Source organism: Copadichromis virginalis, linkage group LG17 (assembly GCF_057382275.1).
Source record: "Copadichromis virginalis isolate Kocher_CV1m ecotype Utaka linkage group LG17, C_Virginalis_male_GT1.1, whole genome shotgun sequence".
Classification (NCBI taxonomy): Eukaryota; Metazoa; Chordata; class Actinopteri; order Cichliformes; family Cichlidae; genus Copadichromis; species Copadichromis virginalis.
The window spans coordinates 33,017,906-33,040,991 of record NC_140634.1 but is presented as its reverse complement, the minus strand read 5'-3'; the positions used below and the strand labels follow the sequence as shown (position 1 = coordinate 33,040,991).

The following is a 23,086-nucleotide window of genomic DNA, read 5'->3' as shown; positions in this document are numbered from 1 at the left end:
GTGCTTGCAGCAGCCATATCGTAGTGCTGTTTAAAGTCTGCTAATGTAATGCTGGAATTGTGTGTGTGCATGCCTTCTCTGTGTGTTGGCTTCCATTTGCTCACAATGACACCATATCTGTCAGATTTAGCTGTGAGGCTGAGTGCTTTCCATCTTATCTCTGTGCAGCAAACACAACCATTCAAAAGTACAGCTAGACGCAAGCTCACCCATAGAAACATTTGCTGTTATCGCTTGGCTTTTCTTATCTCCTATTGGATTTCAAAAGAGGAAACAACATTTAACCATCTTAGTGGCTAACTGATAAAACCTTTTGACACTTTTAAAAGGTGACCAGACATATAGAGAATATTAAATGCTTTAGGCCAGATGCTGTGCTACTTTCAGCCCGCTCTCAAGACATATAACAATCATTTCTTCATCATGGTCCACTAGTAACCCTTCATAGGCAATGGTGTGTGAAATGCCTGCATCAAAGGCAGCAAAATATTACAGAGAGCTTGGAAGTGAGGCTTGATAGTACCAAATTCTTTCTAGTCATTAAAGTAAAATATCAAAGCAAATTTTAACATTTCAGACTTGACAAAGAAAGGGACAGCTTACTTGGACTAAAGTAAGTCTAGGATAACACTGATATTCAATTCAATTCAGTTTTTGTTAATTAGCATCAAATCATAACAACTGAAAAGGCACTTTGTAATGTAAGGTAAAAACTACAATAACATGAAGAGAAAAACCCCAAATGAGCAAGCACTTGGTGACAGCGGGAAGGAAAAACTTCCTTTTAAAAAGAAGAAACTTACAGCAAAACCAGGCTCGGGCCATGTGCCGTGACTGATTGAGGGTGATTGAAGGAAGACAGGAAGGGAGAAAATGCCTTGTTGGTGTTAGAGAAGAATGGCCAGACTACTTTCAGCTGATAGGAAGGTAACAGTTATTTAAATAACCACGCAAAAGATCATCATGCCTACGCCTAAAACAGCAGAACTCCACATTGGGTGCCACCCTTATCAGCTAAAAACAGGAAACTTGGACAAAAACAGAAAATAGAAAAATGTTGCCTGTTCTGATGATTCTTGATTTGGATGTTAGCATCAGAATTTAGTGTAAACAACATTAAAGCATGGATTCATCTTGCCTTTTATGGGCGTTTCAGGCTGCTACTGGTGGTGTAATGATGTGGCGGATATTTTCTTGGTATACTTTAGACCCCTTAGTACCAACTAGACGTATTTTTAGGCACCACACCATACCTTAGTATTGTTGCTAACCAGGTCCATTCCTTTGAGGTCAAAGTGTAGCTCTCCTGATGACTGCTTTTAGCAGGACCATATGCCATGTCACAAAGCTCAATTGGTTTCTTGCACTTTGCTGAATCTATGTCATCAAGAATTAAGACAGTTCTGGAGACAAAAGGGGACCCATTGATAGCGAGACGTATCTGCTGGTCCAACCTATCTGGGAAGACAGCACTAGCTAAAGATAAGATAAGCTACATTTTCTTTACTAATTACAATTACTCAAAAATCTGTATTGATGCTGTAATGTGTTAAGACATCAGTTTGTTATAGCTACAGACAACAGATAATTTCAAGCATACTTTATATAAAAAGTACATATTAAAGATATCTTACTAATTACCTAACTATTGCAGAATTAGCAGCAGTAGCAGCATCTGCTACTCTATAGAATTTGTTTGGCACTGTTAAGCTCCCTTTAAATAAATAATTTAGATATTATATTAGAAATTAGATATACAGATATGTTATTTTAATTCAATTTTAAGTTTTGAAACTTTATTTTTTCTATTCATAAAATGAAGTTTGGAAAATGGTAAACCTTAAGTACAACTATAAAACGGTCAAACAGTAGGCTTTTGATACTTATTCGACTTACTGATCATCTTATTGCCAACACTACGCTCGCTGAACACCTAAAGAAACACAACATGAACTACAGTATACAAAATTCATTCCACTCCAGGTGTAGCAGACCGCTTTGGACCTCGACCTTTCGGGAAGAATGTTTGGACAGAAAAGAAGCTTTAGTTTAAGTCTACTGGGAACGCTTTTTATTGGCAATGATAACCTTTAACTTCAGAAGTATATGAAGGCTCTGCTTAGATTGTTGGTTCATTACAGCTGTCCCCATGGGCCCCCTTGAACTGATGCTATTTTTAACACCCTCTTGGAGCTTCTGCGGGTCATATAGATGATGCAATGCTGTAATATTGTCTCTTTGTCACCTTGGTCACAGGAGCATGCTTCAGTAATGAGAAAGGGATCTTGTCATCAAAATGGAATTACTTCTTCATATTGATGGAATCTGCACGCCTATATATATGTCTTAATACACCTAGTGCTTATGGATGCACTGCTCCCATATATGCTTATTCACACCCCCACACACATACAGATAGAAAGGTAGATGCTGTGACTTAACTAAATTCACAAGTTAAAAACGCATCAACAGCAGGGAGCTGCAAACACGCAAGAAAAAGAAATACATAAATTTACTTTGTGACTCAGAAAATGTCTCCACAGTCCACATCTTAATTGTCTCAAAGCTTTAAAACATTTTTCGAACTTGTCTGCATCTCTTTATCTCCTCATTTGTGGCTTAATTATCCCAAAAGCCATAGATTTAATGCATATGATCTTCAAAATGCGCAATTCACAAGCACTTGCAGACAAACACACATGCACGTAAAACCTACACGTTCTGAGTCATTATCCCCGGTCTTTGTCACATCTGCTGGCTATTAATCTCGCCCATTTACCTCCTCAATAGTCAGGTTGAATAGAGGAACAACAGCAGGTAAACACGCCGGCAGGTTTACCCGAACAAACAGTTTCGGCCTTACAGAGCATTCCTACTGATTGGAGATTAATGTGCCCATCTGGACCTCATTAGAACTTAAATATGTGATGAAACTTTCTCGACACGTTCTTTAGGATGAGCATAAACAGAGTAAACTGGGACTTTTCAGTTACAGGTTTTGATTTCAAAGGTGTAGTTGCCAGGATTTGGTGTGTAATGATGAACTTGTGTTAGTCCTAAAAACAGCAACAAATGTCACATATGAGTGCAACATAATAGCAAAAACCAGTTGTACAAAACACAGATTTTGCTGCTAATGAGCACTTCCCAGAGGGTCGGTTGTTTGACCAATGCTAAATGTCAGCACAGGTCAAAATTCTGTAGGTCAATTCTGTAAAAGTGTTAAGGTGACATTGAGCTCATTAAAGAAATAGGTACATAAGAATATACAGAAACTGTAGTGACTTGACTGGATCAACTGGAGGACCATACGTTGTTTCTGTGTTTCATTTATTTAGGCTTATAACAATTCTCCAGATCCACAGATTGGTTCATGCTTTGGTTTATCTTTAAAGGAGATCTTTACACTGTTTACACTCCAAGTTAAAGCACAAACATGTCCACCCATAGGGTAAGAATCACGACACTTTGGTAATGAATTTTTACCAGCATATCTGTTCTCAGTTGCTTCTCCTGTGGCTCAACATTTTCTGATCTTGCGATTTAAGTAAGTGCTACTTGCTAAAACTGGTGCTCCCAGTGGGGTGAAGTCTACTCACTCCACTTTGCTCATTTCCCTAAATCATTATTATTATTCTGCATCTGCATCTAATGGGCCTAATGGTTGGGATTCAGAGTAAATAATGCATCTGAGTTAGACTGATTTGCAGAAGAACATGAGGCAAAACTGCTCATTAAAGCATGCTTAGGGAGTATTCTCAAAAGCATTCTCTGTATTTTCTAGTACAGTCTCTGTGGATTTACTACCAGTTGAAAGGTTAGCACATTTTTGAATAACTGGTCAACAGTTAAAATGTTTGAACCTGCTGGGAAAAGTGTGCTGCGTTGTTAAAAAAAAACAAAACAGGAGAGTGCTATATGTAAGGTGCTCTCGGCATCAAGAATTACAGGCAAAGTGCCCTTTATAAAAGCACTTAACTAATGTGGTAGTTGCTTCATTGGAAGCTATTAGTGCTTAACTGTGGAGAGTTATAGCTGTACTGAGATTTCCAGGTGTGAATGTGGAACCAGTTGCTCCTGAAAAGAGCGTGGATGGCTGTCAGATGCATCCTGGATTAACAAAAAAACACTGGGATCTTAAATACAAGGCTTGTTTCCTTTGCTTTCTCACAGTGACACATTGCAAGACTCACTTCCTGAAACTATTTGCTTTCTGTTTCCCCCCAGGTAAATGGTTTGGCCAAGGTCGAACATGATGAAGCAGTGGTGGAGGCCATCAGGCGAGACCCTATCGTTGTCCAGGTTCTCCGACGTACCCCCACCAGAGCCGCGGCGGCTGTCGTACAAAACGGCACCAGCTCGCCGCAGGACGTGTGTGTGGTCGATGTGTGCACGCAAACAGACATCACCTTTGAACATATTATGGCACTGGCCAAGCTTCGGCCTGCTACCCCACCAGTCCCTGACATTTGTCCCTTCCTGCTGTCTGACAGGTGAGGGCAAGCATTTACGTAAAGGTAAATGAGTGTTAATGTTACACAGGATGGAGATCCTTCCTCTAAATGTTTTTAACTACAACTAGGGAATTATACTCTTCCTGGCCCAAATGAATCTGAAGCTTACCGGAGGTTTCAACGCCGTTTTCTTTCATTTCCTAGTAGCTATTAAGCAGCCGTATCATGGTTTGGAAACCCCCTGGAACGCTAAGTACTCTGATATCATTATGCAGAGCCAAACCCGCATGTAATAATTGCTTCGGTGTGCTACATCCATTTTCTGTAATGGGACCTTTTGCTGGGCGATTAAAAGCCAATGGGCTGATAGAGCAGGCATTTTGATGCTACATCCATTCTGTGGCTGTTTACAGGGCTTGGCTTGGCAACAAATGAAATCACTTTGTCCCATAAAACTACGAATATGCTAGTCGTGGTCAGTGATTACAGAGAGGCTGTTACATTGTGACAATTTTGCAGAGGTCATGGCTTTATGAGGGCAATAGTTGATTACCAAATTGCTTGTTTGGAGTTTTGTGGTGAAATGAGAATCATTATTAAGAAATGTGATATAAAATAATAACTTACAATAGCTGGCAACATAGCTGTCCTTTATATGAAATTATACAGCCCTTGTGTGGTGTCTGCAATATCGCTACATGGATTTGAACAACGTCTGTCTATTTAATGATCTGACTAAACTGAAATAAACTGCCATGAAGCAAAGAGATAACCAGCACATATTTTAATGATCTTTAACATTCTACTTTTTCTTCTTTCTAGCTGTCACTCAATCCACACTATGGAACATGAGTTTTATGAATGTCCAGAGTACCTGTCTAACACCACAGCAGATGTGGAGAGGATCGTAGAGTATGAGTATGAGGTACAGTCTTGCATCATCTTTTCAGTGATCACTCTTAAGAGTATGTGTTACATTTTTTCTAACCAGCCACCGTTAGGGACCTCTTCCTCGCACCTCGCATACACAAACGTCTTTGCTAAAAGAAAACAAAATCACCTTTTTGTTTGAACCTACACCAAATTTACAAATGAAAAGAACTTAGTGGAACAATAAGATAAAGAAAACCTTGCATCCTTTAGACAAACAAACATGGGGATAATATATGCTATGAAATGATCTGGATGGACAACCTATAATGAGATAATCTGGCAGCTAGCTAGGCTAGACTGTTTAGGTTAGGTTTTAATTTTACGCTACAATTCTAGGAGTCCATAGCACTAGCAATAACACAGCCCTAACATTTGCTTTTACAAGATCAAATTTCCATTATGAGTGTTTGTGTACAACACTGAATTCAGTTATAACAAAATGAAAGCAGTTGCCACCTTGCAGTGCAATAAAGTAATTGTTTAACTTAATAGCAAAAACTGTAGCAAAGTTGACAAAATTAGCTTAAAAAAAACTGCTGTGAACTCAGACATGTAGATTTATTTACACAAGTGGCCAATCCTGCTATACAAGTACACATGTACTTCTTCCATAGGAATTAGGTGGGTAAGTAAGCCAGGTTCTTTACTACTACAGACCTCTGAAACAATGCACTTTAAACATATGATATCAAAGTGGTAATGATTTGGGTTTGTTTTGCAGCCACAGGACATGGGCACTTTGCTGTCATTAAGTTGACCATGAACTACACTGTATGCCAAAATATTCTTATTCTGGAATCAAATGTGAGGCTGTCTGTCTAAAACTTGGTACTGCAACAGGGCAATAATCCCAACAGCAGACCTACGAGAGAATAGCTGAAAAAGAAATGAATCAAGGTGTTGCAATGGCTCTGTCCAGAGATCAACCTGACTGAAATACTGTGTATGGACCTTACAGAACAGTGCATAAACACGTCTGCAAACCTTAATGAACCGAAGCAGTGCTATAAAGAATAGTGGGCCAGAGTTCCTCCACAACAAAGTGAAAGACTGATAAAATCAGACAGAAAATGATTACTTCAAGATATTTCTGGTTCTACAAGCTCTTGGATTATTGGGTTGTCCTTAGTTTTTTACAGTAATGCAGAGAGTCCTGTGAAACCTTTTCACATAACGGCACATATTTCTGCATTCTTAAAGTTTTCTCCTGGCACCAGCAGTTTAAAATTCATAAATTAAAATACCAAAATCTGATATTTGATCACGACCAATGGCATTTCCAGTTTATATCCTTTGCTTTCTGCTATTTCTTTCTTGTTTCTGCAACTGACTTTCCAATAAAAGTCCTTCAGTACGCATCAAAACTCTATCTGTACCTAAAGACAGACATTGCACAATACCTGTGGAATAAAAACCTCATTTAGCTAATGATGTTATTTTAATAAGAACAGATAAAACTTATTTTCCATTGATGTAGGAGAACAGAGGACACCATGAGTCAGTTATACACAATCTAAGAGGATAATACAAGGTTGGTCAAGATGTACGATGCTCACAAATCTACCAATACAAGAAAAATTGCAGACTGCAGTAATAGAAGAAAATTGGCCACCCCTTGTCAAAGCAGCATCTGCTCTTTAGATTGTTTTGTATAGCATAGCAAAGTCCCTGGATTTAGTGCGGAAGGCCATTCTTCATATAATTGTACAAAAAGAAAATCCCTCTCTGAAAAGCCTCCCAGTTGAATTACCTGTATGTTTTATTCACAGGCAGTTAGTTTCCCTTTTATCACGAACTGTCTGTCAGAAATATTTGTGCGCCTTTTCAGTCAGTCACTTCAAGCTGAATAGAAATTGTGAATAGAGCAAGCACTCATTGTTTCAGTGAGAGGGAAAAAAACTTGTAGATGAAATCTGTGGCATTTTAATTAAAGTGGCTAATCATTTCAAACAGCATCTGTTGTATATCATAACAAGAGTCTTTAGCCGTGAAATTCAAGGCAAGTTCTTTGCTAATGCCAGAATGTTAACATGTTCACAGTATATACACAGCTATGCAATATTTAGCATGTCAATTATAATTCTAGCTTCTTATGACTGCCTAACTAGCTATTAGCTGAAGCTGAAGGGAATTTCAATTGTGAGGTCATTGTTTTAGACCAGTAATTAACTTGTTAAAGTTAGGTGTCAGGGGACCACTTAAAATACACTAATCATTCATCACGTTTAGCTGACAAGGCATTTAACAAACAAGCACAAATGTGGTGCTGCCTTATAGGTGCTATTGTAAACGTGACGGGATCATCATTAAGATGTGTTCTCTGGGCACCAATAATGACAAACCACAGCTGTGCATATTCCAAGGCAATGCGTCCCAGATCAGGACCATGTGTATTGAGCAAGGTTTTGTTAGCAAACTGCTAAAAGAATTTATCACAACCCACTTCGGTATGTACACCTGTTTAACTGCTTGTTAATGCTAATATCTAAATAGCTCATCAAATGACAGCAACTTGATGCATTTAGGCATGAAGACAAAGCCAACATGACTACTGCAGCTAAAGTTCAAACCGAGCAAGAAAGGAGAAAGAAAGATGATTTAAGTGACTTTGAACATGGCATGGTTGGTGATACCAGACAGGCTGGACTGAGTATGAAACTGCTGATCTACTGAGATTTTTCTGCACAATCATCTCTGGGTTTATAAAGAATGTTCTGAAAAAGAAAAAATCAATTCAGCGGCTTATCTTATCTTATCTTAATCAGACTGCTTATAGCTGATAGGAAAGCAGTAGGAACTCAAATAACAGTATCTCTGAATGCGCAACACATTCACCCTTGAAGTAGATGGGCTACTTCAAGGGTTCCATTTACCATTTACAGCAGTAAAAACCAACACTGGGTGCCATTCCTGTCAGCTGACAACAGAAAACTGAAGCTATAATTCACACGGGTTCACCAAAATTCAATTTCTTCTATGAAAATGAAACAGGATCAGAATTTGGCATCAGATTTGTCATGAATCCATACTGCCTTGTTTTGGCCCTAACTATACATTGTTTAAAGCCACAGCCTATCTAAGTATTGCTACTGACTCTGTCCATTCACAGTTTACCGGCAGTATCTTCTGTTGGCTGCTTGCAGCAAGGTAGTGTGCCATGTCACAAAGATTAAATGATCTCAAACTGGTTTCTTGAACATAACAATTTATATATGTGTGTGTGTGTGTGTATATATATATATATATATATATAACAATTCTGTAACTGTAACTTCGGTCGTTGCTGTGCTTTTTGGAAGTCGAATTTCCCAGAGGAACCCACCCGAGGGATTAATAAAGTTCTATCTTATCTCTTATGTACTCAATTGGCCTCCACATTCACCACATTTAAATCCAATAGAGCACCTCTGGGATGTGGTGGAGCAGGAGATTCACATTATGGATGTTCAGCTGACTAATCTGCAGCAGTTGTTTGCATATATATACTATCGTGCCAGTATGAACCAAGTATCTGAAGAAGAATTAAAAAAGTTCTCAAGGCAAAATGGGGTCCAACCTGATACTTGGTGTGCCTAATAAAGTGCCCATTGAGTGTATATCGTTTGGTTGAGTGGATGATTTATGCTTATTGTTCTTAAATTTGCTAATCTCTAAGTTTCTTTTTCCTTCTTACTAAAATCTTGTGATTAAAAGAGCACATTTACCACGTGCACTTGCAAGTGTCTCCATTGTGACAGATGAACCGTACCAATCAGCCAGTAGACCTCAATATCATGCCAGGTGACAGTGATGGGTGATATTTGCTACTCCCGAGGTGCCTTCGCTGGTTTAATAGGCACTTCCTGGTTCAGTGAACTGCATTGTGGGTCATTAGGGTATTGTCTGCTGCCAGCTGTGGTCTTACCTTTACAGTCGTCTGGATAAAAGATTCTCCTGTGTGGGTCTGGGGAAGGTTGAGGAGCGGAGGGCTTGTGTGTGGTAATAGCAGTAGTATCAGAACAAGGTCAGCACACACATCTATGCACAAGCACACACATCAAATCAGCTGTCTACACTTTCCTCTGTCCATTCATGTGTATCTAACTGAAACATGAATTGCTTTCCTGTTGGATGAAACAGAATAGGGCTGCAATTCCCAGGAACATTACTTCTGACTGACAGGTTTAGCTTCACTTCAGTTTGATCGTACACATGGGTACCCCTGCAGTCATAATACCCTGCCAAATGTACCATACCACAATATCGTCAAGTAGCAACAGACTTTCAAAGTAGTTTTTATGTGGATGCTTTGATTACTATTCTAAAAGATAAAGTTCACAGTTGAATAGCAAGCCATTGCAGTTAGGGTACCCAGTACCATGCGGGTATGGAAATGGGTATTTTCTTCAGACACATCTTTTATATCCACCTACCAGGCAAAGTAATATTGAGGAACAACGGATTTTAATGAAGACTCAGTGTGATCACTAGGTTGCATAGTGTGGTTAATAAAGTGGCAGCTGCCTGCCAGACAGCATTCAGTTATCTGTTTGCCAAATTAATCCTGTTCTAATGTCGTAATTATGGACTGTCAACAGGTGCCAAACTTCAAATGCTGAATTTTTAATCTTCCAAACCAAGATTGAAGCAAATACTGGTATGCAAACAGATGTGCAAGAACAAAGGGTCCTATTGAGCGCTGGGTTGTGGAAGTATAAAGCAAAATGAAAAAAATGCAAAAAGGCCTAGTACCACTTTCTCTGGATCAAAATGAAACAAATTTGAAAGAATTGAGAAAAAACAAACGTACGATGAAACTGCAATATTTCTGCAGTTATTTCGAGCTGTAACTAAACTCTCTGCAGCAGGTACATTTCTGTGTTTCAAAACCCACAGCCCCAAATTTATAGCTTGGTTTTTGGACACTCTGCCCCTAACAAACAGTATTTCCTTATAAAGCTGGTAAAGACTACTACTACTACAGTCACATCCGCTTAATTCCCTAATGCTTAATCAGTTGAATTCAACTAAGCTGAAATATCTCTAACATAACTAACAGTTAAAAGCTGAAAAGCTCAGTGAAGCTGAAGCAAAATGTGAACACTAAGCCTGAAAAACAAGTAAAATACAGAATGAACAAATGTACTATTACCTATTTACCGCAATAAATGGCAATCAGTGGGAAGCCTGTCATTTAAAATCATCCACAATCTTTTTCGGATTGACTGAATTATGATCAATATAAATTCAAAGACCGCTACTTCGAAACAGCTAAAGCTGAAAGGATATCATCAGCATCATCATCAGCCACAATGAGGACACAATGAGGCAGTGAACATTACACTTGGCAGCTATTTCTTTTAAAATGAAACATGAAGTAACAGTTAAGTGCATATAAAAGTGAAATGTTACTACCAGATGTTTAATGTGGTAATAAAATGCCACCCATTGTCAATGTGTCGTTATTTCTCCCATATATTTGTAACATGTGGTAAATGTGATCCTCCCTATTTAGGCTGGGAAACCACATCAGTTGTCATATGCATTGCAAGCCGGATGAAATGACTTTTTAAGTCATTGCTGTGCCATGCTCCAAACTCAGCGGCACAGATTATGATCCAATCATCACTAATCAAATCACTTCATAGCTTTAGCACCCGTGGATCCAGGCATCCAGTAATCCACTGAAACCTGGCGAACCGCCCAATGTGCACTGACGTTAGGCATTAGTGCTGCCTGATCTCACTGCATGCAGTTGTTATTTCACTGCCAGGGGCTGTACAAATCAACCAGTGTACTAAACTGCTGAGGAGTGTGGCTTGTCAAAACCAGCACATGGTGTTGCAATATTGTAAACTCCTTTGCACGCCCCACCCAACCTCTGAAGGTCAGGGCTGCTTCCACAGGGGGATAACATGCCAAAGAAATTAATTTCTTCCCCCTGTCAATCTTTGCCATCGTTGCTTCCCATGACAGAAAAAAAGGGGGCTGGGGATTTTTAATTCTTGCCCCCTATGAACACCACACCCACCCTCAGCGTCTTTATACCCCACAATCTATCCCACACAATCCATCCCCCACCCCGCCTTTCATATCACAGCAGTGAAATGAATTTGGCACTGAGGGGTTAATAAAGATTACCGTTGGAGTTATCTTATGCATTACATTTAGACACAGCTGAGATCAAAAGGAACCAGTTGTGAGTCAGGCTAAATTGAGAGAAAATTCCTGTGGGAGGGTATCAGTGAATGAAATGGCATCAAAACAGCCATCAAAGATCTGCACAGTATGCTGCCACATGTTCGGTTTACGTTTGACAGACTTTCATGTTATTGATTGACAGATCGCTTGACAGGGCTCCATTTGAGCCTATATCTATATATATGATGTCATGCGATACTTGGACTATATAAATTATTGTGCTGTATGTGTTTCTGCTTGCTTATCGTGTTTGGTGATCACTGCAGTTATATGTCTCTTTAAAGCAATACCCGGTAAAACAACGTGGAACTGAAAAACCTGCTCGGCCTGTAGATTCTCAATGCTGAAAATACCCAAATTCAAAAGGCTTCCTTACAAATCTTCTGCTGATTAAAAATTCTGTTATCAGTACGACTGACTAGCACCCTGCTAATCTGGCAACAAGCTGCAAAGACTGATAGGTTTTTGTACACGATAACACAATGACTGACTGCACTATAAGTCTTTACTCAGAAAGTATATAAAGTCAAGTAAGAAAGAAAGTTTTCAACGGACTCTGAAGAATGTGCAGTCTCGTGAAAAACTGCCTTGTGGAATCACCTTTACCTGCAATAACTTGAAGGTCTTGATTCTCTTTTGTTTTTAAGCCATTCTGTTGAAGATTTGCAGGTGTTGTAGTAGTAATCATTGTCCTGTTGCATGACCCAGTTTGGGCCAAGCATTAGCTGTCAGACAGAGGACCTCACTCTAGAATACTCTGGTATACAGAGGAGTTTGTAGCTGACTCTATGACTGCAGTCTGTGTCCAGATCCCGCGGCTGCAAAACAATACCTTTCTTTTGAGTAAAATGGTCCCGATCAAAGAGTCCTTACTGTTTTTCTTTTTATGTGTGTGCGTGTTTCTGCAACAGGAAGTGGAGCTATGCAGGCAGAACAGCCAAGAAAAGCTGGGCCTGACACTGTGCTACAGGACTGATGATGAGGAGGACACTGGGATCTATGTGAGCCAGGTGGGGACAGAAACAACACTTCTCATAGAAAACTGTCCTGCAGTGAAGCCCTTAAAAATAAAAAATGATTAAATTCAATAAGAGACAAAGCTGCCTGATCACGTAATAAACCGGGGCCCCATGATCAGCTTTGTTTGGAGTGATAAAAAGTCAAAGAAAGGATGAAATCACAGAAGAATTCTTGTTTTTACATACGAAAGCAGAGCACATGTTTGCTAGTCAAATATAAACTCAGAATAAGACATGCATGAACAAAAAAGGAAGTCAGCTTTGAAATGTGATTCCCTTCCTGACTTTCTCATTCCCTCCTCTTAAACAAGTTTGAATTGAAGGTTTTAATAAGCTCTGAGCGACAACCCCCAACACACAATATATTAAATGGCACATTTAGTGGAATCCACCATCTGAATGCCAAACGCACAAATGAAAGAAGAAATGCATTACGGATGTTCTTTTTTTTTTATTCAAATGATTTGCGCTGCTTCCTGTTGAAAAAAAAACCTTAAATAACACAAAATGAAAACAAATTATTACATTTTTCCATGACAGAGCTGAATGAATGATAGAATTATAGGGGCTGCGAAACGAATTCAATAATGTTCAATGTTTAGTTTGACTGCAGGTGCAATTTCAATCCCATTATGAACACAAAAGGCAAGGCTGGGAAAAGTAAGAGCTACAGTGAGGATTAGCTCAGCAACATAAGGAGATAAATGGCAGAAACACAAAGACATGCAGTGTGGTTAGCTCATTTTCAGTCTTTTCAGAAATAATTTCATACACACTGTAACTCTGCGAGATGTCACTTATTCCTCCGGTTTTTCACCTGTTAGTTTTCGAAAAGCATGAAAAGGAGAAAAAAAGGGAAAGAAAAAAAGCGCAGGCACCTGCTGAACCTCGGCAGATTGTGACGGCTCCAACCGGCATAACAGATCTATTTTTATACATTTGATAGAAGGATAGAAATGCTAATTCCCAGTATTATAATGCATGCGGTATTGGTGTAACTTCCAGAAAGGCATGCTTTTTTTTCTTCAACCCCACTCCACCAAGTTTCGCTTTTTCTGCATATCGCTAAATCTCTTGATCTTCAATGCAAGAACAACAAAGTTTATGAAGTAGTTGTTGAGGGCTTTGGGTGGTGCCGTAGCTTATATGCATATCCACTGAGATGCATTTTGAAAAATATGCACTGCTGCGTCATTCTGCTAAACACAACGATGTTTATGCCACAAACACATGTTTTTAGTTTCTTCTTTCCCTTCTTTCTCTCATTGCTTTTATTCACTGCTTCGTATGTATCTCCATTTCCTTTACATGACACAAGTACCTGAGAAAATCAACCTGCATCATCAAAAATAGGAGGCAAGAAAAATGAGTGTCATTTCCATATCAAAAAACAGACTTTTCTCCAAACATGACATAAAAGAGCGGCGGTGCAAGTGTGGTGCATCGCTGCTGTCTTTTCGAGATACAGAGCTGCGTGGTGATTGGCTGTCAGCATTGATTTTCAACTTCTTTTGTGCAGGTTGAGCCGAACAGCATAGCGGCAAAAGACGGGCGCATAAAGGAAGGAGATCGTATTCTGCAGGTGGGTATTTTCATGTCAGTGCCCGAAGTACATGAACAGCAGGTTATGTTATGAACTGACTCTGTGTCTGTGCGCAAGTATTCTTCACAGTCACATCACTGGCAGCATGTGATCTTGTACAACTGAACAAGACAAAAAAAAAAAAAAGAAAACAGCAATACTCTGTTTTTCTATGTTTAATCTGGACGTCCGCCAGCTTGTTTTCGAGGCGGTCCTTTTTAGAGAATATCCAAGCGGCTGGTGTCTCCAGTCTTGGAAAGCTTTTTAATCACCTCGTTTTACCAGGGAAATTAAAGTCCTTAGCTGCAGTTACACCAGGCATTACATCAATTCTAGGATCGCTGTCTTTCTCTGGCAATCTCTCACTGTTCCTCGTTATGCAGAAACAGCCATGGGGTCACAGTGCGTACAGTGTAAAGATGGCACAATTAGCTGTGTATAGACGAGACGGGCTGTCAGCACTTTATTTATTAACGGTGAGAAATGTCAGTATTTTCAGTAAATTGTTGTGAGGCCTAAGGGGTTTTAAACAACAAAACATGTGCAGTTCTTTACCTTCAATTCAATGTTATATATATAGCGCCACATCACAACATCAGACTGAGTTAAGGTACTTTATATTGACTGCACAAAATAAAAATAAAAAGCTGAGAAAACCCTACAATCATGTGACCTTCTATGACCAAGTGATTTGGCGGCAGTGGGAAAGAAAAACTTTTTTAACAAGAAGAAAACTCCAGCAGAACCAGGCTCAGGGAGGTGTGGCCATCTGCCACGACCAATTGGGAATGATCAGATGAAAACAGGACAAGACAAGACATGCTATGGAAGAGAGCCAGATATGAATAATAACTAATTACTATTTGATATTACATTTAAATGTCTTAAATAATTTTCCTACTGGTATGCAGGATAAACAGTGAAAGGGCTTGCAGGTGTGTGTGACCAAGGTCCCTCGTTGGGTCTTACGCTGAGCTGCTTGATGGATTTTATGTTTTTATTTTTTGATCTACAGCCTGTTATTTTGCATTTTCTTATATTCATACACATGTTCAGATAAAATATGAATTAATATGTCAGTGCATATCAGTAAGTGCATGTATTTCTACATTTATTTAAATACCCTCATAGTACTCATGCAACTAATTCACTGTAAATGTAAATGCTTTCTGCTTCATTGGCTTGCACCAATATGTTGCTGGGCTGTTTAAGCCTCTAGAGACGCACAGTCTGTGAGGTGTGCTGCTGGCTTATAGAACTGTTTGCCTCTGGCCTTTAAGTTCTTTAGAAGACAATTAAAAAATGAGGCTTCAAAGCAATCACTTATCTTTAGATTTTACTGTGTCTCAGGAACTCACAGTGATTCAGAGGGATAAAAACTCAAGAGTTCTCAAAGCATCTATCTTAAACACTTAACGCAGACTTAATATTATTTTTTTAGCATGTTACAGAACTGATCTCTTTCTGACGCAAAATCAGATCATTTCAATCTAACAATCACAACTTTGTTGTTTTTTAATATGTCTTTACCTGCACCTTTTTCTCCCTCCCAACATCCCATCCTCTGCTTCTTTTAAGCGTGTCTCAGTATAATCCTTCACATTTCGGTTTCTGTTGTTGTCTCCCCCAAAACACCAACACGTTTTTTGTATGAATTTCCTTTGATTTTTGTTTTTAATTCCATGTGTTGAATTTACCTTCTATTATTGTTGTTTCTTCTATTTCTTGTTTCTTTATTTCGTTCTTTGTGTTTTGTGAGCTTTTACAGTATTTTCTATTTGCTACTGTTTTCACAAGTTGCAATTGCATTTGACCTCTCTGGGCCCCCGTACTTCTGGACTTTTATTGGGACAGTATCTCACCGCAACCTTACGACATACCTTGCCTCTATCACTTTACCAAACTCTCTGATGGCAGTTTTTGCCTTTTCTTTGGCAGTGGCTTAAACAGTCCTAAAGAGTGGTTGTGGTTTGCACCACAAAACAAAGTGACCCACACTGTTCCTTTTTTTTTTATAACAAGTGGAAAATGACAGGTGGATCGTGTTACAGCCAGCAAGTGCAGTGTTAGATCCCACCACAGCAGCCTGGATCTCATTTTTCTGGTGGACACCCTGAATGTGTAGCCTATGACATTCACACAAAGGAGTTATTTATTCATATTGCATAAATCAGATAAGTCGTCTTATTATTGATGACCTCGGTAAGCAACATCTCAACTTGCTTCTAGTCTGAACAACAATATACCAACATTACTCCTCCTCCATATTTATTGCATTCAGCACTCCATTCTCTCTACACTGTTTCTGTTTCCCGGTACTATGAATGATTGTGGGGAGCAAGGCCTGCTGTACTCCTGGCCCTATTATCTTCTTCTGACAGGCCCATTACTCTAGTGAGGAAAAGATGAACGCCACCTGTCAAAGAACAGTTAATTGTATGTCTGGATGGTTTGGTGAGAGTAGACTCTTGTGAGGTCGGACTATGCACTCTCGAGTGAGTCTCTTTGCTATGAGTGCAACAGCGAAGACGTGGAGAGTGCCAAGAAAGAAATGTATTAAAAAAAGAGAGGAGGAATGGAGGAAGAAAAGGGTATAAAGGGGGATAAAGATCAAAAGACAGTGTGGTCAAGGTGGCTTGCTAAAACATTTGAATTCATTTTATTTGTGGTAGGTATATGGAGAAAAAGCATTTAATTTCTTTTGTAAGATATGCAGACTGTTGTGTATCAGTTCTTTCTCACTGACAGAACCATCTATTCTCATCTTGATGTACAGATAAATGGCTGTGAAGTACAAGACAGAGAGAAGGCTGTTGCCCTGTTGTCAAGTGAAGAAGCAAGGAGCATCACACTACTGGTGACAAGGCCAGAAATCCAGGTAAACACACATACACACCTACGCAGCCTTCCTGCCCTATCTTGACAGCCTGTGTCATGTCAAATAAAAGCACTTGCCTCCCGTTCCATTCCTGTCAGTGTGATTGGAGTTCCTGCTGACACACAAACACTTTCATTCAAAGCCAAAGAGAAAGAGGGAGGTTTCTGACAAGATGTTGTGATTTCAGTTAGATGAGGAGGCTGGATGGCTGGACGATGAGCAACAGGAGCTCATGGAGGAGATCCTCGAGGAGAGGAGGAAGCAGAAGGAACATGGCTTTGACAGGGGAGATGAGGTAAGATGGTACGCTAAGTGAAGCAACCAACAGACAAAGTGTCCATTAAAAGTACAGTGGTGAAGAGAGACTGTTTTGGCGTTGTTCTAGGCTAAGGAGGGGAGGAGGCGCGAAGGCCCCAAGACAGACCCAGGAAATGCTGGAGTGATTAGATGTCTGGGCTGTGTTGTGTGTCTATTTTGGTGATTTTATATTGGGGTCAAAACGAACCAGATAAACAAACACAAAAACCCCCCCACAAAAAATGTTTACTGAAAAATATCAAAAACTAAGAAATACCGGGGCAAATGGGTGGTAAATAAGCTATTAAGTAATTATACAGATTGTACTTGAAAAAGCAGCAAGTTGTATAAAGTATTAATAAAATATTTTTTTAGAAAATATGCAAATTAATTGTAATTTTGAACAAATAATAATAATGTTTTTTTCTCTATATTAATTACATAACTAATTATGCTTTGAGATGAAATATGTTTTGCTATCATCATCATTATTAATATTATTATTATTTTGCTTCTCACTGTAAATTAATGTATGTTACATATTTAGGTAGATGAGGGTTAAGCTAAGGTTTTTTAGCATGAGAACCTGTTTGACCGAGAAAGTGAGGTCTGGACGTTCTTGACTAGTTATTTTCACCACCTGCTGTACTTGACTGACCCTCAACATGTACTTTGGAAAACAATTCAGACATTGCCTTTGCTGCTGTGCCGATATTATCCTAAAACAGCAGTTTAGGTATCTGCAGGCTTTTAAATCCTTATGCACCACCTAGCTTAACTTCATGTAGTTCATTGAAACCTTGATGGTGTTAGTTTTTTTAATCTTTGTTTATGTCCAAAGATAAAGCAGCCAAGTACATGTTTATCGTGGTAGTTACGTTCTGAAAATAACCCATGATAGGTGAAATCAGCGAAGTAGCCAACTTTATTTTTTACAATTATTACAGATGTTTTAAGGCTGTAAAACCCCTCACTACACAGTTTATACACTTTTCTCAGACAGGCATGAACATTTTCACACTTTTCTCTCGTTTAAACACTCTCAAAGTTCAAACCTTTGTAGAAAAATAAGTCCAGTATTGTAGAAACCAAAAGCACCCGCGGTTGCCTTTGACGGTGCAAAACGTTTTGTCGACAGTGTTGTGTTTGTTGGGGAGAAAACTTACAAACACAGTACAACACTTCAGAGTCACACTGCTAGCGATCGAAGATTTATTTAATTTGACAAGCTAAACACATTCTGTACTGTACAGGAGACACGGCACGAGATTGATTGACAATGGTCTATTGCCAATCAGGACGCAGAACACAATGCGCTGTAAGGAAACAAACAAAAAAATAAAAGCATGCAAAACTGCACCAAAAAAATCTGCGAAACAGCAAGGCCGCGAAAAGTCAACCACGTTATAGTGACGGACCACCGTAAATCATTGACAACAAAGAATTTATGGTCTTACAAATGATTGAAACATTCATAAACTAATACAACTGTTTCTCTTTTAATACTCCAGAATCAAGCTGAAGAAGGGATGACAACAGACACAGCTACATGTTCTTCCAACAATCAAGACAGTGGGTTTGGACGCAGTACGGACAGTCCGGAGCACCAACCACTGCTGGCTAAACTCCAAAGAAGGAGCCCAGCTCATTGCCTAAGGGAGCGGTGGCGGGCAGAGCATCCCCACACCAAGCGAGGAGCTGTTGTCCCACGGGAAAACCAGAGCACGAGAACACTGTCCACAGGCCAAGGCCACGAAGGGGTAGGGAGTGTTCGCAATAGTGGAGGTGGGATCTTAGGTTTGGAGAATCGCTTCCAGCAACTCTTGGAGCTCAAGTGTCAGATCCGAAACGGGGGTGAGTGTGGGGTGTACTCAATTCGACACAGTATAGAGTGTAGCCTTACTGAACAAGGGGGAGAGGATGCCGATTGCGTAGATGACATAGGGGGAGGGGTGGAGCAGGAGTTGAGGATGCTAAACGAGGAACTGCGCAGCATTGAGCTCGAATGCCAGAGCATTATGCAGGCCCATCAGCTTCGCCAGTCCCATCAGCAGGAGCACTCACAGCCGTCGCCCTGTTCACCAGGAAGGAGCACCAAAGATGGACACAAGCGGCACAGCAGGCTGGCTGACATTCACGAACACCCAGAGAGGTTGGAAGCCGATAAGATGCGCGAGAAGGATAGCTCCAGTGCCTACAACACAGCAGAAAGTGCACGCTCAACACCACTGGGTATGGAGAGATCTCCTGACCACTCTCTGCAGAGACACATCAGCATTACCAACCAGAAAAACCTCAGACTGGCTTCTTCAACACCCTCAAGCCCTATTCCTATCCCCAAGCCCCAGGGCACATCTAGTCGTAGCAGACAAGCAGATCCAGGTCCTGTAATCTCAAGCAGCCCTGATCAGAGCAACCCTTCCAGGTCTGAGTCGGACCCTGCTCTGCCTGCAGATGATGAGAGGTGTGAGAAGAAAGGGAGGACCAGAGAGTCAAGGAGAGGGCTTCCTTACGCTTCTTCATATCACACGACCCCTTATCATGGCCAGGGAGGATCTAAGCAACTTCAGGTATAATGCATGTGAACCTGATGCTGCTGTGGCTTTGAGTAAAGCGCATATGAAGAACACCTCGTTGTTAACCCTGTTTTCTTTGTTGCAGAGCTACATGCAACTGCTACAGCAGCATTCATCCGTGGAGTATTCGCAGAGCCAGCTGAGTCTCCTCAGTGTCTGCCGAGATCCCGTGCACCGTAACGGACGCCCTGGGGAACCACGACTAGAGTGGAAGGTCAAAGTTCGAGCTGACGGGACGCGATACGTTGCCCGGAGGCCTGCTCGTGATCGCATACTGAGGGAGAGGGCGCTAAGGATCAGAGAGGAGAGGAGTGGAGGCATGACCACAGATGATGACGCCATGAGTGAGATGAAGATGGGCCGCTACTGGAGCAAAGAGGAGAGGAAGCAGCACCTGGCACGTGCCAGGGAGCAAAGAAAGAGGAGGGAGTTTATGCAAAAGAGCCGCCTGGAGTGTTTAAAGGAGGGACCACTGAGTGGAGCTGAAGGCAGGAAGGAGATCAATATCTTGGAGCTCAGTCACAAAAAGATGATGAAGAAACGAAATAAAAAGATCCTGGATAACTGGATGACTATTCAGGAGCTGATGAGCCATGGGGCCAGAGTCCCAGAGGGCTCCAAAGTCCATAATGCCTTTCTTTCTGTCACAACTGTGTAATAAAAGATATTAAGTCAGGTAGACAGCAATCGAGGAACTACTGCTTGTTTTTTCTTCTTTTTTTTAAGTGTACATTTCTGAGATTAAATCAAATACGTTAACGCCGAAGACGTCTGTAGCATTCCCAAAGCAACTCTGGAACTAACACTTTAAGAATGTTTGAATAGTTCAACAATCAATTGCAAGACCTCGGCCATACAAACTGTTTTTTACGCTGGCATTTTGGTAATGCTCCCTGCTTCTGGTAGCGCGTTGGTTCAAACAGATTCACGTAACAGACTGAGGGACCAACACATTAACCTTGTGTATACCATGTACTGTGTCTCCATTACTCTCGTTTCTTTTGTGTCATTGCACATGAAGCGACTTCACTTGCCTCGATCGAGGTGTTTGGCTGTTTTTTTTATAATGGGGGAAATACGATATTTTTCACACAGCTTTTTGTAAAGAAATTTTTACACTGAATGTCAAAGTACTGTAAGCATTTTATTCTAATTTCTTATTTATGTTTATTACCACCAAATCGTCGATGTCAGAAGTGACACTAATTGATTGTATTGTAGCCCGCAGTGAGAGAGACCTCATTACATTGCTAAAGGACTACGACTCCACATCTAAAACCACTGCTTTTATTGTGTTGATAAAGTCACTTGAGTCAGACTTGTCTGATAAGCAGCACTGAATTTAAGGCACTGAAAGACTCAATTTTGCCATCTCAAAAGCTCATTTTGTTCATGAGCTGGGAGGGCTTTTTTGATACAGCTTTACCTCAACTTACAGAACAAACTGACCTGTCAAGTATTTGAATTTTGGGGCAAAAGGAATGGCTGACCTTCAACCCTCCCTTTGAAACATAATCGCGTGAATTGTGTTAAACATGTTAAACAGACTCTTATTTATATTGTTTACTGTCGTTTGTATTTATTGTAAATTCCTTTTTATAGTCTGTCTAAAATGTTTCGGTGCAGCTAGCCTTGAAAAGGCAACACTTTTCAAGGTGCTGTCAATGAAAATGTATAATATTTGCAGCCTTTCAACTCAGTCTGCTGTTTTCACTGTAAAGTTAATTGACGAGGCCTTGAGTTCAGTATTTGTTGATGGTGATATTTGTAATAAAAGAACAATAAGAAAAAAAATCTGTAGAAAGATATTTTTTCAGTGAGTAATCACCTCCTGTTCAACTGCATATCTACCCAAATATCTAGTAAGCCAGTCACATTCTTAGTTATCCTGCAATAGGGTTAATCTGCTGGAGACTTCCCATGATGAATTGAGCATTTCTTTTTCACTCATCATTAGCACTCATTAAAAACTCACTCTCACTACTATATATTGCTATTTGTCCTATTCTCTTGTCCTGCTCTCTTCTCTTTCCCCTCACATCCACCTGGTGGTGGATGACTGCCACTCCCTGAGCCTGCTTCTGCCAGAGGTTTCTTCTTGTTTAAAGTTATTCTTTCCCACTGTTGCTTGCTTACAGCGGGTTTTCTGATCATTGAGATTCTTCCTAATACCACGTGCTACTCCTGTCAGCTAAGAAAAGTAAACTGAGGCTACAATTTATACAGATTAATTCAGATAGTAGGATGAGAATGTGAAATAAACATGAAAGCATGGATGCATCTTGCCTTGTATTTACAGCTCACAGTGGTGGTGTAATGGAAATATGATCTCGGCACTTTTAAATCCCTTTCGTACTTACTGAATATTGTTTAACTGTCACACCCAACCTGAGTGTTTTTGCTGACCATATCGATCCCTTTATGACCATATTCTGATGGTTGTTTCCAGCAGGATAACACATCACGTCAGCTCAAATTGTCTGAAACTGGTGTCTTGTCCATGTCATTGAGTTCCTTTAGGATGTGGTGGAATACGTTGATTCATATCATGGATCTGCAGCCAGCAAATATCTCGCAAGTGTGTTATGCTGCTGTGAATTAAGGAGTTCTGAAGGTAAACGTTTTCTGGTGAGTGTATACTGGAGCAAATTTGCATTCAGTAAATTATTTCACACAGCCTTTAAAGCTGTTTTTCTAACATAATTGTTGATAATGAAACATGACTATAGCTCTGAGGATCCCAGTTGTTCTACATTCAGATAGTAAACACTATCTGACAGGTAATAAGCACTTTTTCAGTCGGAATATATCCTTACATATTCTTACACTAAACCTATTCAGTGGCATGCTCAAGAGTGGCCCTATGAAACATAAATATTAGTTCCTAAAATCAGAATACTTGACAAAATTCATATCAATCATAGGGTGTTTCTACTATGCATATCTCTCCTACGTGTCAAAGAACCCCGAACACAATTTTTAGTGATTCGCTTTGAATGTCTTCTTCAAACAAACCATGCATTATGCATGCCGAGGACAGAAGTTTACATGTTTGGATTTGAGAGAGATTCTTATAAAAGTGTACTCTTTGCAGACTGCATTGTCTCCTGCAGAGAGACAACACATTTGATGTGCGCGGATGTGCATCAGGAAGCATGAGAGGAGGC

General features: G+C 40.0%; 1 protein-coding gene across 2 annotated transcripts in view; it reads left to right on the top strand.

Annotated features, from left to right (window-relative positions):
• The window catches only part of pdzrn4 (PDZ domain containing ring finger 4), a 43,795-nt gene extending 22,105 nt beyond the window's left edge, over positions 1–21,690 (top strand). For both annotated transcript variants that reach the window (XM_085437131.1, XM_085437130.1), the window contains 8 exons: positions 4,228–4,493; positions 5,277–5,379; positions 12,479–12,577; positions 14,106–14,168; positions 16,945–17,046; positions 17,234–17,341; positions 18,855–19,913; positions 20,005–21,690. In XM_085437131.1, the coding sequence (XP_085293257.1) occupies positions 4,228–4,493; positions 5,277–5,379; positions 12,479–12,577; positions 14,106–14,168; positions 16,945–17,046; positions 17,234–17,341; positions 18,855–19,913; positions 20,005–20,577 (2,373 nt within the window). In that variant the 3' untranslated portion in view covers positions 20,578–21,690. The remainder of the gene's footprint in view (positions 1–4,227; positions 4,494–5,276; positions 5,380–12,478; positions 12,578–14,105; positions 14,169–16,944; positions 17,047–17,233; positions 17,342–18,854; positions 19,914–20,004) is intronic.
• The last annotated feature ends 1,396 nt before the right edge of the window (positions 21,691–23,086 follow it).